The sequence below is a fragment of the Lonchura striata genome, chromosome 2 (genome assembly GCF_050655825.1).
Source record: "Lonchura striata isolate lonStrDom1 chromosome 2, ASM5065582v1, whole genome shotgun sequence".
NCBI lineage: Eukaryota > Metazoa > Chordata > Aves > Passeriformes > Estrildidae > Lonchura > Lonchura striata.
The window spans coordinates 66,283,346-66,297,281 of record NC_140704.1 but is presented as its reverse complement, the minus strand read 5'-3'; the positions used below and the strand labels follow the sequence as shown (position 1 = coordinate 66,297,281).

At 40.2% G+C, this 13,936-nt stretch overlaps 1 protein-coding gene across 6 annotated transcripts in view; it reads right to left on the bottom strand.

Annotated features, from left to right (window-relative positions):
• Positions 1 to 8,413, bottom strand: part of PHACTR1 (phosphatase and actin regulator 1) — a 299,654-nt gene extending 291,241 nt beyond the window's left edge. Inside the window, exons 1-2 of one of the 6 annotated variants that reach the window (XM_021536496.4) lie at positions 7,629 to 8,413; positions 5,452 to 5,563 (exon numbers count right to left, since the gene is read on the bottom strand). In XM_021536496.4, coding sequence (XP_021392171.1) covers positions 5,452 to 5,512 — 61 coding nt within the window. In that variant the 5' untranslated portion in view covers positions 5,513 to 5,563; positions 7,629 to 8,413. The other 5 variants (XM_021536498.4, XM_021536503.4, XM_021536497.4 and 2 more) reach the window with 5 other exon arrangements.
• Between the last annotated feature and the right edge of the window lie 5,523 nt (positions 8,414 to 13,936).

The following is a 13,936-nucleotide window of genomic DNA, read 5'->3' as shown; positions in this document are numbered from 1 at the left end:
TAAGTTGGTGTGCCCTGCTGGTGCAAAAGGATATAAGATATAAGGATATAGGATATAAGTGGATACACAGCTCTACAGGAAATTAGAAACTGTTTTATTGAATCAGAAGTCATTTGAGAGCTGAACTTGAACTCCCTGTTTGAGAGACCTGAGAGTCCCACTGTGGTGCAAAGGTGGATGCCTGCAGCCCAGACTGGCATCCTGACACTGCACTGTGCAGCCCATGCTGTTAGACTGGTGTGCTGTTGCTAGAGGCAGCAAGAGAGGGTGAGTCTTGGACCCCATTCCATCAGATCATGGCTGCAGAAAAGTGCTATGTGCTGTCTGTGATGGGCAAATCCCCTTTTATGGTGGTACCTAAAGCCTTCACTTACAATGTACTGGGCAGGAATTATTCTTCTCTCAGAATTCATCCAGGTGCTCAACCCCTTTGTATACAATGGGAGGGAGGGAGGGGTTCCTCAGTTCTTAATCCTGATGGAGCCTAGGTGAAAGCCAGGTGTCAACATCTATGTGTGCACTCTCTGCACAGAGTTTAGGCTGTGCTCAAGGCAGGCTCTTTGACATGGTAAAGCTGTTGGAGAGAGTGGTTTAAGAGGCCCTGACCAGCTTTAGAGCTTCTTGAGAAAGAAGCAAGAAGCCTCAACATCTGCTTTCTCCCTGATCTTGGAGCTACACTTACGCTGTGGCCACTGCCCATTTGCTGAGCCAGGCTTCAGCTATGCCTGTGGCTGGCTACATTCCTCACTGATCCACATCCAGACTGCTGACTTCATGTCCCGCTTAGTCTCATGCCTGCCTCATCATCCATGGACTTGTCTGATGGTCTGCACTCCTGACAACTTGGTGATTGTCACCAGACCTGCTTGGCTTATGTGCTGCCATGCTTTACCTCTCGTAGGTGAGGCTGCTGCCTCTGCCTTTTTTTAGTGACTGGGTATTTTTTTCCTTACACAGCTGCTCACTTCTGCTGCTCCTCAGTGCCTGCCTGCTCAGCTCTGTCAAATGTGAATTCTTTCTTTGCATGCCCAAAAGCATAATTTTCTTCAAGAACTTCAAGATTAATGATGTCTCTCCAAAGCAGGCTACAGCCGAGATGAGATCTGCATTTACAGCTTTGGATTACAGCTTTACCCATTTTTGGGGAAGTTACTCCCTTTTCTGAATTAGATGCTATCTTGACATTCCTGTATGCAAACAAATGCCATTAGCACAGGCATCTTTCACTCAAGTTCACTGTCTAGGCTTTCATAATCAGTATAATGGCAAGACTTATATTAACCTAAGGAAGATATCCAAGATTAATTGAACCCTGCTTTTAAAATTATGTTCTTTTCTGATATATGCTAAGCTAGTTAGAACTCTTAGGTGGAAGCATTTTCACTGAAGTCACCTAAGGAATAAGTGAGCTAAATACTATTCCCGGCCACATTACATCCTTTCAGCCCTTGCAGCTGAAAGCCATGGTAGATTTGTATTTAGAAGACATTTGCAGTGAAGAATAACCAGTATCTTCCAGACACTTCAGAAGGAGAAGGCTTTTTTAAAAATTAAAGTCCAACTTCATGCTTAGATTTCAGATTCAGGCTTTCCAAGGGCAAGAGGCTGGATCCAAGGGATCACAGTCCTTTCTTTCCTGTTTCTGATTTGCAGATGCGTCACCAGGCATTACGCACTTGGCAAGGACATCCCACCAGCTCCTAGATTCCAACATACAGTACAGAAGAGACAGTCAGGAGGGCTGCAGAGCTTAGGATATTTCTGGCTTGTGTTTGAAGACTACAGCCAGCTGGCTTCATTTACCAAGTTTTCTAAATCTAGCTAATCCTACTAGCAGATACAGCTTTTGTGACTTTTCCATCCCTCCTGCTTCACTTTCCTTGAAGGAAACAGGGAACAGCTGTTTGAACAGCAGATACAGCCTGAACGGGCAAGCATTTCTCTGCTCGGTGCTCAGCCCATGGAAGTGAGGTGATGGCTGCTCCTGCAGAGAGGATGGGCGAGGTGGCAGCTTCTAAAGTAACACCTCTCTCCTCCTACCCTAAAACAGCAAAGGCAGTTTGCATCTTTCTGCAGGAGTGGGGGCAAGGCGTGGGTGTTAGTGCAGGCAGCAAGGCATAGAGAAGTTGCTGGAGGATGAAGTTCAGTCTCAGTCTATTTGTTGAGGTCAGAGTATCACACATTCAACTACACAAGACCCCAGGCGAGGTAGAATTTGATTTCATCAGTTGTCAATGTCATCACTGCTCTTTGAGTTCCTTCCCAACATTGTGCACTCCTATTCCTTCCCTTCTCTTCCACCTGCAAGGAATGACTAGAAATGAGAATAAGTGCTTTACAGCTTCCATTTGTAACATTGTCATGTCATTAATGTGGAAACACTGCAAAGATTTTTTTTTTTTTTTGTGATCTGGAGTACTAAAGGGCAGAGTTCTTCAAGTCTCACAGAAGAGTTGAGTGGGTCATAAACCCCCATTCTACATTTTGTAAACAGAGCACTTTGTAATGCTAACAGTATAACTACACTACTAATAATACATGTACTGTTTTCTGGTGTTGTTTCTAATTAAATGGCAGAATACTGTAGTCTTTCACTCAGTTCTTATTGCAGTTTTAATGCATATACACATGCTGTTTGATAGTGTGATTTGCTAATAGCATCATGCAATTATAACAACATCATATAGTTACTTGCAATCCCATTATGTAGATATGTCAGCAATGCTTTCTTGCAGACCTTTTATTCAGTTCCATACTAGCTACTTGAGCTATGCTATTTATTGCGGATGAGTGCCTCACATTCTGTGTGTTTTGGGGGCGGTTTCAGAAAGTTAAAGCTAAAGCAGTTGTCCTGTTTCTCAGAAGGTTGAGAAGGAAAGAAATATGTTGGTTTTGCCCATGTTTGGAGATATCATGCTGTTATCTCATATAAAAGTGCTTGATTTTTGGAAGACAACCTTAAAATTTGGCATAAGGTACAAGGGCAACAGGAGTTAGCAGAGCTGTATAGGCAGCATGAATGCACACTCAATAGGTTTGAGTTCCTTGTTCTGTACTGGGGATAAAGCAACTGAAAGGAAGGGGATATTTAGAAGTTTGGGGATAAAGATAGTGATAAAGGCATTTACTGCAGAAAAGCTTGATGATTATTATTATTCCAGAGGCTTATTGTTTGGCCTGCTGAAGCTGTCTGTGGCACCTCAGAGAGTCTCAGAGAAAGCCTCCTGAAACTTCTTTCTGCACAGGCCACATTTCGTCTCACATCCTATTGCCACTGCAGTTGTTCATCTTTCTTCCGCTCAAGCACCTCTCCTGTTGCCAGAGGGCTGCTGTGTTGCAGCATTTGAGAATGTTAATCAGAAGCACTGTCTCTTCTATGCTCAGAGCAATTTCCCTTCTGGAACTCAGTTTGTTGGAGAGCAGCTGACCTCAAGCACAGAAATAGGAAGAGAAGGGAGGTTACTCGAGTTTGGGGAAGAGACTTCACCTCAAGCATGTAGAGGTAAGAGATGCAAAGGGCAGGAACTGTGGGAAATGCAGTAAAAAGAGCAATGAGAAAGGTTGAAAAGTGTAAAGAGATAGAGCCTAAGTGCAGCATGGCTTTTCTGTCAATGTTTCTAAGTTGTGGAGGTAGGTAGGGTGTGGGACAGTGGTGCACAGGGGAAGCATGTAATTGGTGACTTTCACGAAACATTCCCCAGCAGGGAAACAAAAAATCTCCAAATGTCAGTGCTAGTCCCTAATTGTTTTGGCCAAGGGATAGAAGTCCACATGACAGATCGAGAGGTCAACCCCTTGCTGATGACATTTGTATCAAGGAGTGCAGTTCTGCATAATGAACTTTTTTCCTTGTTTTGGATTTAATAACTGATCAGTATAAGCATTTCCATATGTTCTAACAATATAATTTCTCCAAGTATGGATAAGATAATGTTTTTTTCAATCTTTCCTGCTTGGATATAGTTACAGTGAAGGTGACCTGCACAACCCTTACTAGTCACATGTGCATATGACCATAATAGACTTTCATTGCATGATCACATGTTCTTTCTTCCACAGCTGCCTCTGTATGTTGCAGGCATTGGGATGCTGTTGATAATTTGCTATAGTTTGTAAAGCAGTGAAATGTATATTCCTGAACTTTAGTTTCAATGGAATAGAAATGGTATGTTCCCCACAGAGATATCAGAGAATAGTTATGCTTGGAAGGGACCACAGGAGGTCATTTAGTTCAACCATTCTACTCAAAGAGGGTTGAAGAACATATTTCAAAATTACTTCTGTAGCAATGCCCAGGTGTTTGTTGCATTTTAGAGATAGAGAAAAAACTATCAAAATCAGTCATTGCCCTCAGCGTTTTTTTTTCTCCTGATTTTGTGGTGTTTAGTATTTGCTTCTCTTGTTCAATGCAGGAAGCTGTGTTGTGACAAGAAAGGCTTTCTGCAACTGGTACAGGTGAAAACGTATCAGAACTGAGACAGCAGCTAAGTAACACATCATGTGTTAGGGAGCGGCACCTTAGGTGAGCCAAAGGTCAGAGATGGTACTGCTCCCCATTATCCTTGGATGGTGGCATCTTGTGGGTGGATTACATCTTGCTCTGGAAGAATAGTCTCCAGAGGGAGGGCCAAACTCTGTTGTCCAGACTTTGGATTTGATTAGCAATCAGTGAAATTAGTAGTGGAAGAAAAATTGATCCCATTTTAAAAAACAGTATGTAGGAACAAAAATGGCTGATAGAGCTATTTGGCTCTTACAGTTTCTTTGAATTTAATATGGTGTTTAAAGTTTAAGGAAAAAAAAAACTCTCTGAAATTGCAAGTTTTCTCCAAATATAGAGCTGGTGAGAAAAATGTGAACTGACTACCAAAAATATCATCTATGTCGTGAACAAGTCTCAACTATGTTAAAGCAGTGGATCTTGGTTACCCTTCCCCTCTCACCCTGCTGGTGCTCTGTGGAGGACAGCATTTCACAGGGGAGGATAAAGACCAATGAGAACTGCTGTTTGCAAACTCTGTGGGGGACTGCCTCAGGGCTTTCCCAAACCAGTTTTTCCTGAATAACATCACCTTATCATCCCCTCAGCGCTGAGAAGAAAAAGGAGGAAGGGAAAGGACACCACAGGCTTACTCCAAAAGCTGTGGGCCATTGCTGTCTCCTCTGTCTTGTCCATTTGGGTTCTGCAACAGCAGAACCTGTATCTTGGCAGCTCTTTTTCCTCCCACAGCACATTTAACAACTCTCACAGCTCTTCCTTATCCTCTGAGAGGGCAGATCAACCCCACCATTACTCTTGTAGTCCCATTTAAAGGCCAGGCATTTTGAAGGCCTTACCCCGTGACCTCTCAACACTTAAAGTATGTTGGTCACTGGCCCCTATCTGGCTATATACATTTTAACTATACAGTAAAACCAGTGATTTTCTGAGTCAGTGCCAGAGTTTCTTACCTTGGGCTCCTTGACTGTAAAACAGTCTGTGAGCAGACTCAACATCCAAAAAGTAGTCCATTTTGAAGGTACTTTGTGTACAATACTCCGGTATGAACGATCAGTCAGATTCCTAGAAAAGATTACAAATATGTCAGAGAAAAAAGCTGGTGGGTTTCTTTGTGGAAAGAATTGTATAGGCAGTACTTCATCTGGCATATTCGGGTCAAAGTATTTTCAAAGTCACTATTCATAGAACTTCATAAGCATCCTTCTCTATTTTAGAAAGTTTAGTTCAAAACCTTGTCTAAAGACAAAAAAGAAAAGTGCTACTGCAGTATTAGCAAGATTCTTAGTATCTTCCTAGTACAATCACCTGTATTCTAGTCACAGTCTTTATTTCTTAAGACACATACTTGGATTCGTCTGCCTGTTACATTTGCTTTCAAAGAGAAAATCAGAAAAGCTCAGGACAGGGACCTCCTTCAGCCAGATTCACAGCCACTGCCTCCGAGTAGGCACTACTGTAACACACTATGCTAAGGACTGCATTCTTGCCACTTACACCAAAACTGCACTAGAAAGGAAGACACAATATTCTGGATATTTCACTCCACCTAAACGGATCAGAAACCAACATTGCCTTTCCCCTCTTCTCCTCCTGACCAGAAGTAGCAACAGAACATTTCACCATCAATTTTAAAATATGTGGTAAGAGCAATCATTAAGAAATAGAAGGCTACTCCTAGCACTGTTTTGTAGCTAAGGTTCATATTTTTGGCATCCTTTTGAATCGTAAATCTGCCAAGATCCTAGATTACAACTCTCCAAGCTGTACACTGAATTGTGTTTGCCTATGCCCGGCAGAGTTCCTGGAAAGATATTGTGACCCTTCTCCAGCTTCAGTACTACCTTCTGCATTTTATTACACTCTTTAAAATTCACATAGAAAAAACAAGATTTGCAGAAAATACACAACCCCATTCTCTCACCCACATCACAGTTCACCCCAGCATATAATCATAAGCATGCAAACAACCCTGAACAACATGTATTTTAAGACAGACAGACAAAAATACCTCTAGTCCTTTTCCGTGCAAATCTAACAAAAAGGTTTGAGGCAAGGAGTCTAATTCTTGCTTCAAGTAATTCCTTCAATTTTGCTGTGAAAAGTCAGGAAACTAGGTTTCCAAAGCTTTACCTTTTTCCTTTGATTCAGTTCTCATCAATCAACATGCAGTCCTTTTAAAATTCAGAAGTCTGTCCTGATGAGAAAACTTTTACGTTCCAGAGCAATTCACTTTACTGTAGCACTCCCAAACCAGAAATGATACTTACTGCAAAGCCCTTACTGCAAGGGCTGTCTGGCATTGGTGTAAGCTCCAGTAGTTTCAAGGAGGGTTTCTTTGATCTTACTAAATGTCCTCAGTGTAAGCAAACAATTTTGATTGTTTGATTGGAACTCTGATGAATAATGCATAACGTCAACTGGACTTCCTTTATCAGATAAAAATGGCCAGGAGATGTTGTTACTTAGCAACAGGGGGTGACACTACGTTCATCTCCCCCACTCCCCCTCGCCCTTCGTACTAAAAAATTAAGCCCCTGGTTTTGATTTGATAAAAACTTTCCCAAGGAAAAAAAAATCTGTATCAAGTTTCCTTAACAATTTGTTTTAAATGTCGATCTTCCTTGTTGCATCTTGTATTCTGAGATATTTTTAACATTTCATAATGGTTACATTTAAACATAACATTATGTTTTATCTAATAGTTTGCTTTCACTAAGTAAAATACCTGCTTACTCTATCATTTACCATAAGGGTAATGAGATTGTTTTGCTATGAGTATAAAGCAAATAACATCTTGAGAAGAGATTAATTTCTTATCTGGTACTGCTTGTTGGACAAGGCAGACAGAAAAAGCAACACAAAATGTTCCAGTGATGCTGTGAAATATATAGGATATTGAGAAACCTTTGCTATTACAGAATTCCTACTGCAAGTAGTTAATTCATTCTTGAAGGAGATCTAACATCTCATACAAGAATTCTCAAAGAATCGTTGCATTTCTGCTTAAGGTACAGCCTTTTACAAAATACACAATGTAGCTTTTTTTAGGAAATGCACATTGACAAAAAGCCAAAGCACTGAAAGATTTAAAAAATAAATAAATAAAATCAGATGCAGAAGTACTTACCAGTGTTACTGACCTCTTTCCATCCTACTGTCATGGAATAAGACTAAGAAATGCAACCCAGTCTGTGAGCCAGAAAGAACAGCTTCTAATTTTCACTTCAGCCTCGAAATCAAGAGTAGTGAATAGAGAAAGGTGACGGATCTGCTGTTTTATATTATGATGAAATGAAAGCTCTTAGCACAGATCTGAGTAGAACTGCTTTTTTTTGTACTACATTAGCCTGCTAATTTGAGGAAAGTGAAAGGCTTTGTTTTACTGTCTTTTATCTGTTCTCTTTGCTACCCCCACAATTTAATTTGCATTTAAAATTATTCTTATGTCTCCACTGCACTCTAAGGTATGGAGCATTTTCTAATCACAATGAATGTTCAGTGTGGTTTTTTTGTGCAATGCCACTTTTATTCTGAGCCAGAAACATGGTGAGTAATTATAATTGCCAGCTATTTTCTAGAATGAAATACGGAGTGGTTGTCTGATGCAGTTTTTGATTTTTCCTTCATTTAGCAGTACATTGCAACAAACTACTCAGTCAAAGCATCAGTAAAAATATAAATCAAAGAGCACAGTATCACGGCATGATAGCTTAAACATGCATATCCATAGACCATGAAAGCAGAATATGTTTCTACTGAGATATTTTCAATTATAATTTGCCTTTTAAAAGTTTAAAAGTGAGCTTGAAAAGCTAATAAACTGAAATATAGCAGTTATCTCTTTGTGGCTTACAGCTGATCTAATTTAGTATTACTGAAGCTGCACATAGTTTGGAATCCTGATCCAGCCAGGCACTAGGGACTAAGAAGGGCCATGCTATTAAGTTGCATGGGCATACCTCACAAGAGGATCATGATCCTGCTTTTTCCAGCAGGTCCTTTAGAAGTTCCCCAAAGCCTTTTTGGAAGTGAGTAAGAAATTGAAGAAGGCGATGATAAAATGATCCTTTGATAAATTTAAACTCAGGAGTGCTGGTCAAGAGAAGTGTCAATAAGTAGTCAGACCTAGTTTTCCCATTTTTGCAGATATTTTGCTCAAAAGGTCAGATATAAATGCCTTCTGACATCCATTTTCACCAAACATTACTGATGCTCAAAACTGTGAGTTCTCAGAAATTGGATTTTCTTTTCAGTATCAGAAAACGCTATATGAAGTAACATAGGGTTTGTTTTTTAGAAGAAACCCAAGAAAATTAATAAACCCTCAGAGTACAGAGGGCTTTTTTGAGCAAGTTAGAAAGTAAGAATCCCCATGAAGAGATTACTACATGGCTTCCCATTCCTAAGACTTCTTATATTCTTTTCCAGAGCATCCAGACAGCAACAAAGATAAGGAGAAGCCACATTATCTCCAAGTAGAGTCTGGTATGGCTGTTCCTACACTGGCACTCCACTAAATATAGTTGGATTGAGTAGGTGTCTGCCTTGTCACCTTAGTGGTAGATGTGGTTTACCAAACTGTGTTCCTGTTTTCAGAGATGTGACAAACGTGTTCCTTCCTAAGGACAAATTAAAGCAAAAGCAATCCGCAAGAACACTGTAAGCTGCTTTCTTTGCATTTTGGAGAGTTGCTAGCACCTCCATCTTTGCATTTTGGAGGGTTTGTATTTGCTGTGGTGACTACTGAACAGTAGCTGTATAGCTATATAGTTATATAGCTGTACAGCTGTCCCTCCAAGCTGGCCTCCGATAATAATTAGATCCATTATCCTATGGAACAGGGGCCAGTTGCCTGTTTAGCCCAGCTGGCTTTCTTTAACATAAAACCAGGAAAAAAAGAAAGGCTGGCACGACAGAGATTCAGGAGGAAAATGGAAGATAGGAACATCACTCACTCCAAGGATTATACCTGTTTGCAAGCAATATGGAATACTTTTGGTGTTTCCTCGGGACACAATATATCAGAAGAATCAGTCAGAAGGAAACTGAAAAAACTGTAAGCTTGCAGGCTGGAGAATGCTTAATAGCACCTATCCTTTTGCCTTTGATGTATCCTTCTGATCCTCTTTTCTGTGTCCCTTTCAATATGCATGATCATCTTTAATCATGACTAGCAAGCGAAGTCATTGAAATCACCAGCAACCTCTCTCCTGACCATTGCAAGATCATCCATCTTGATACTTTCATCCATCTCAGGGATTTACAGTTTATTTTATAGTGCAGCATTTCTGACAACTGCTAAGAGCTCTTTCTGACTAGGGAGCACTTAGCAACAAGAAAGGTAACAGCGCTTATGTATTTATATGCTTCTGTAGCATTATTCATCATCATGAGGGAAATCCTTGCCTGCCTTATTAGAAAATCTCTAGGATGGTAGTGTGGGCTCAGATTTGACCCACAGTCCAGGAAGAGCTCAACCCTCAGAAACAGAAATCCAGTACATCCAGTTCAGTTGAAAAGCCTAGAGGAATGTGCAGGTGAAACAGATCTGTTTCAAGCATGATCCCCAGATCAGGCTTCACACACCCCTGAGGCTCAGTGGGAAAGTTCTGCACAACTCTTGTGTTAAAGCACAGTCCGCTGAGATGTGTACTCTGACTTGGTTTCCAAAGAACAGCAGAGCATTTCAGGGGATAGGACAGGGAAGGGCAGCAGTAGCCAGAACCAGAAACTGCACTCTCTAGCTCTCTGTTTTTCTTGTGTTCTGTCAAGGACTGAAGCCAAACTTGCAAAATGTGTGCAATTGACTGGACTTCTTATCAGCATAGATCCCTGTTTAGGATAACGGGTGAAGTGATTTTGTAACATACACAGGTATCTGTATAGGACTAGACAGAGACTGAATGCTTTGTGAGCTAGACCATAATACCAACCAATCAAACTCTGCTAAAGAAATACTTGGAAAAAACATATCACACTTAGGAAAAGTCTGAAGCCAAGATTCCTTGCTGTGAGCTTTAGTAACCTACTACATCACATTTGACTTTTTCCCAAATTAAAAAAAGAAAGCCAACAAAAAACCCTCCCAAATCTCAAGAGGAACGTAATTGAACACTTGGCATTTAAAAGGACTGAGAAAGGAGTGAGTAGCCTTCTGGTTCTCTAACAGTCAGATACATGTAGGCATTGGGCTGAGGTTTTTTCCTACCCTGAACTCTCTATTGAGAACATAACTGTTACTGTAATGACTCAGAGCCTTGAAAAAAGAGTCTGCTGCTGACAAACACTAATATTAACCTGAAAGAAAGTGGGAGAGAGAATGTAATGTGTGACTGAAGAAGTGTAGGCAAGGTGATTATTACAGAGAGTTGTTTCCTGAGGGATACATTCAGAATAAAGGAAGAATATAAAAGTTTAAGCCCCTAAGCTGTGAAGAATGGTCTTTTTTAAATTATAATGATTAGTCTTTTACTTGGATATGTTAAAAAGGGAGGATTGCTACCAAAATTAGGACACAAATGTGTTCTCTATTTCTTATTTGTAATGCAAGACAGATATTATGATGCACATAACAGACAGCAAAAGACAAAAATATTCAAATGAAGTTTACAGATTCTTTACGCGGATAGAGACTAACATTGATGCTTTCAGAAGTTTCTACAAATTTTGTACGACTCCATTTTGGGATTTTTAGGCTGAAACCACATAGGAATTTAAAGAGAGATGTCCAGAAGAAGGTGCTTCCAGTGCCACACTATTTACTTTTAATGCTTCTGCCGTGAGTTATCAATATCCAGAAACATTAAAGAGAATGTAAAGGTAGCTCTGGCTCTTCAGATCAGTGGAAGGTTTGGGCAGTGCTTTCATAGCATCAGGGTCACGATCTTGTTATTTAGGTCCAGAGCAAGAAGTGCACGGATTCCAATGCAGAAGAGATGAGCTTGAAAGGAGGCACCTCCAGCATCATGCATCATGAACAAGAAGTTCAAGAAGTTGCAAGTTGAGAAAATCTTTAAAGTGCTGTCATTGAGAACAAAGTTTAGCTATCCTGCATAGTAAAAATGTATTCTAAGATGATGTATGGCAGTTTGATACGCCTTCATTTGAGGGAGGAGAAGTTGAAGTCATAATTATATGATAAGCAGAGAAGAGAGATTTTGGGAGAGCATGTATGTTAAAGCCTAATGCTCTAGTCCTTATACAGGCAGAAATTCTTCTGCTTTAATAGACCTTCATCATTTTCCTCAATTACATGACTGGATTTTTTTTTCCCTATAACAAACTACACAGGAATGGAAGAGAACTTTCTCTAGTTTTCTCCTACAGGCAACTTAGTGGAAGTAGTGAAACACAGAGCCATCTGTGGCAAGGATAGTGAAGGAAACTAGTAAAATAGATGATTTGTATAAGCTTGCCTTCACTGTCTGACCAGCATTCAGCAGTTAAGAAGGCAGAGGCATTACTTTTGAATTCCTGCTCACTTTCCAAGGAGTTCTGGCAAAGGAACTTTAAAAGGATCTGAATCGGCTGCTGGAAACAAAGAAAACAAAATCATCCATCCTGATGGGACTGAGCAGTCAAAAAAGCTTGAGCTATCCCCTTGCACAAGATAGTGTGGCTGACCAAATATGTAAGAGGAAATGCCTTTATTTTGCACTAATACAGGTACTATCTCAGTCTTAACCTTCCTGGAAGAAAGGGAAAACTAGCTCTGGGAAACTGGAAACAACTGCATGCTTAGAGTCTCCTGGTGGCATTTGCGAAATTGCACTGAAAGCAGATTGTTTATAAGCCTGGTTTTAGTTGTCTAGTGGTTTAAATGGGATAAACAATTCCAAAGTCACTGAGCAGCTGGACATAAATACAGTAACATGATTACATTCAGTAAAAATTTGAGACTTTCATTCTGGCAAGAACAAAATCAAGTAACTTTATTCCAACTGCCTTTATGTAAGGCAAAGACAGAAGTATGAAGTATTAATGAATCTACAAGGTGTAGTTCTCAAATAACATGATTTGATTTAATATTCATAGGGCACTGTGCATACATAGATAAATAATACATATCAACGCCAGTCCCTGAATAATTTGCTGTAAAATCATAGAATGGTTTGGTTGGAAGGGACTTAAAGATCATTTAGATCCAATCCCCCTGCCATGAGCAGGGCACCTTTCAACAAATCAGGTTGCTCAGAGTTGCATCCAACCTGGCTTTGAAGATTTCCAGAGATAGGTCATCCACATCCAGTGCTTCATCACCCTCACAATAAAGATTTTTTTCCTACTATCTAATCTAAACCTTCCTTCTTTAAGTCAAAAGCCAATTCCCCCTGTCCTATCACTACATGCCCTTGTAAAAAGTCACTTTCCATCTCTCCTGCAGGCACCCTTCAGGTACTGGAATGTTCGGAATTCTCCATGGACTCTTCTCTTCTCCAGGCTGAACAATCCCAACTCTCTCAGCCTGTCTTCATAGGATAGGTGCTCCAGCCCTCTCAGCATCTGTGTAGCTGTCCTCTGGGCTGACTCCAACAAGTCTGTGTCCTTCTTATGTGGGGTGCTCCCAATCTCCTTTCTTGTTTCTATACTGTGTTATCCTCCTAAAAAATTGCATCATTTTCTCTTATGGTTTGGTCTGTGCTTTTTAAGATTAACCTCCCTGGTAAGACAGATCAACAATGAGAGTTCCAGGGAAAACAGCAACCTGTCTTATATTTCTTACCTTATGTTGCTCTGGAGCTACTGAGGAGCTGTATCTTTCACAATAGGAATATTTACAGGAATTGTAATGAAACAGGTGAATACAACTGAAAAAATTGTCCAGATATTTTGAGAACTCCTGGACGAATTTTACTGTACCTCACTATTAAAGTTATTCCAAAGCTTACCTGTATTTGTAACTTAGTTTGGATGCAATTTTTTTAATGTGCACAAGTTGAGTATTTTATAGATGTAAGTATATGCAACTACATATTGCAGTGTTCTCTGTGCTTTTTTGAAGAAGTTGATTCTGCATGATGCAGGTCAAAAATGAAAAGTAAGATAACAAGCCAGAGGAACCTAATTCTTTCTTTCTTATAGTGCAACTGTAGTGCTGTCAAGTTAGTTCTATCTGATATCAAAAGTATGGCTCAAAAGAGGAATATGTATTGCAGGTACATGTTCCATTAGCATGATGGGGGCTACACGAGTTCTCCTGTCTCTTCAGACATGCCTTTCTGCCCACATCCTCCTCCTCCTTAACCATACATGACAGGCTCAGGAGAGTACTTAAAACTTAATGTTGTTCATTTTAAATAATTTCTTCTTGCCTTTGAGCAATCCTTTACACCTTCAGCAGGAATTTGTAGGACTAACACCAAATTTGCATTCCATTATGGAACAGTTATTGTAGATCCTCTTCTCCAGCTTCTTCAGCTTGATGAAAGAGGAGAT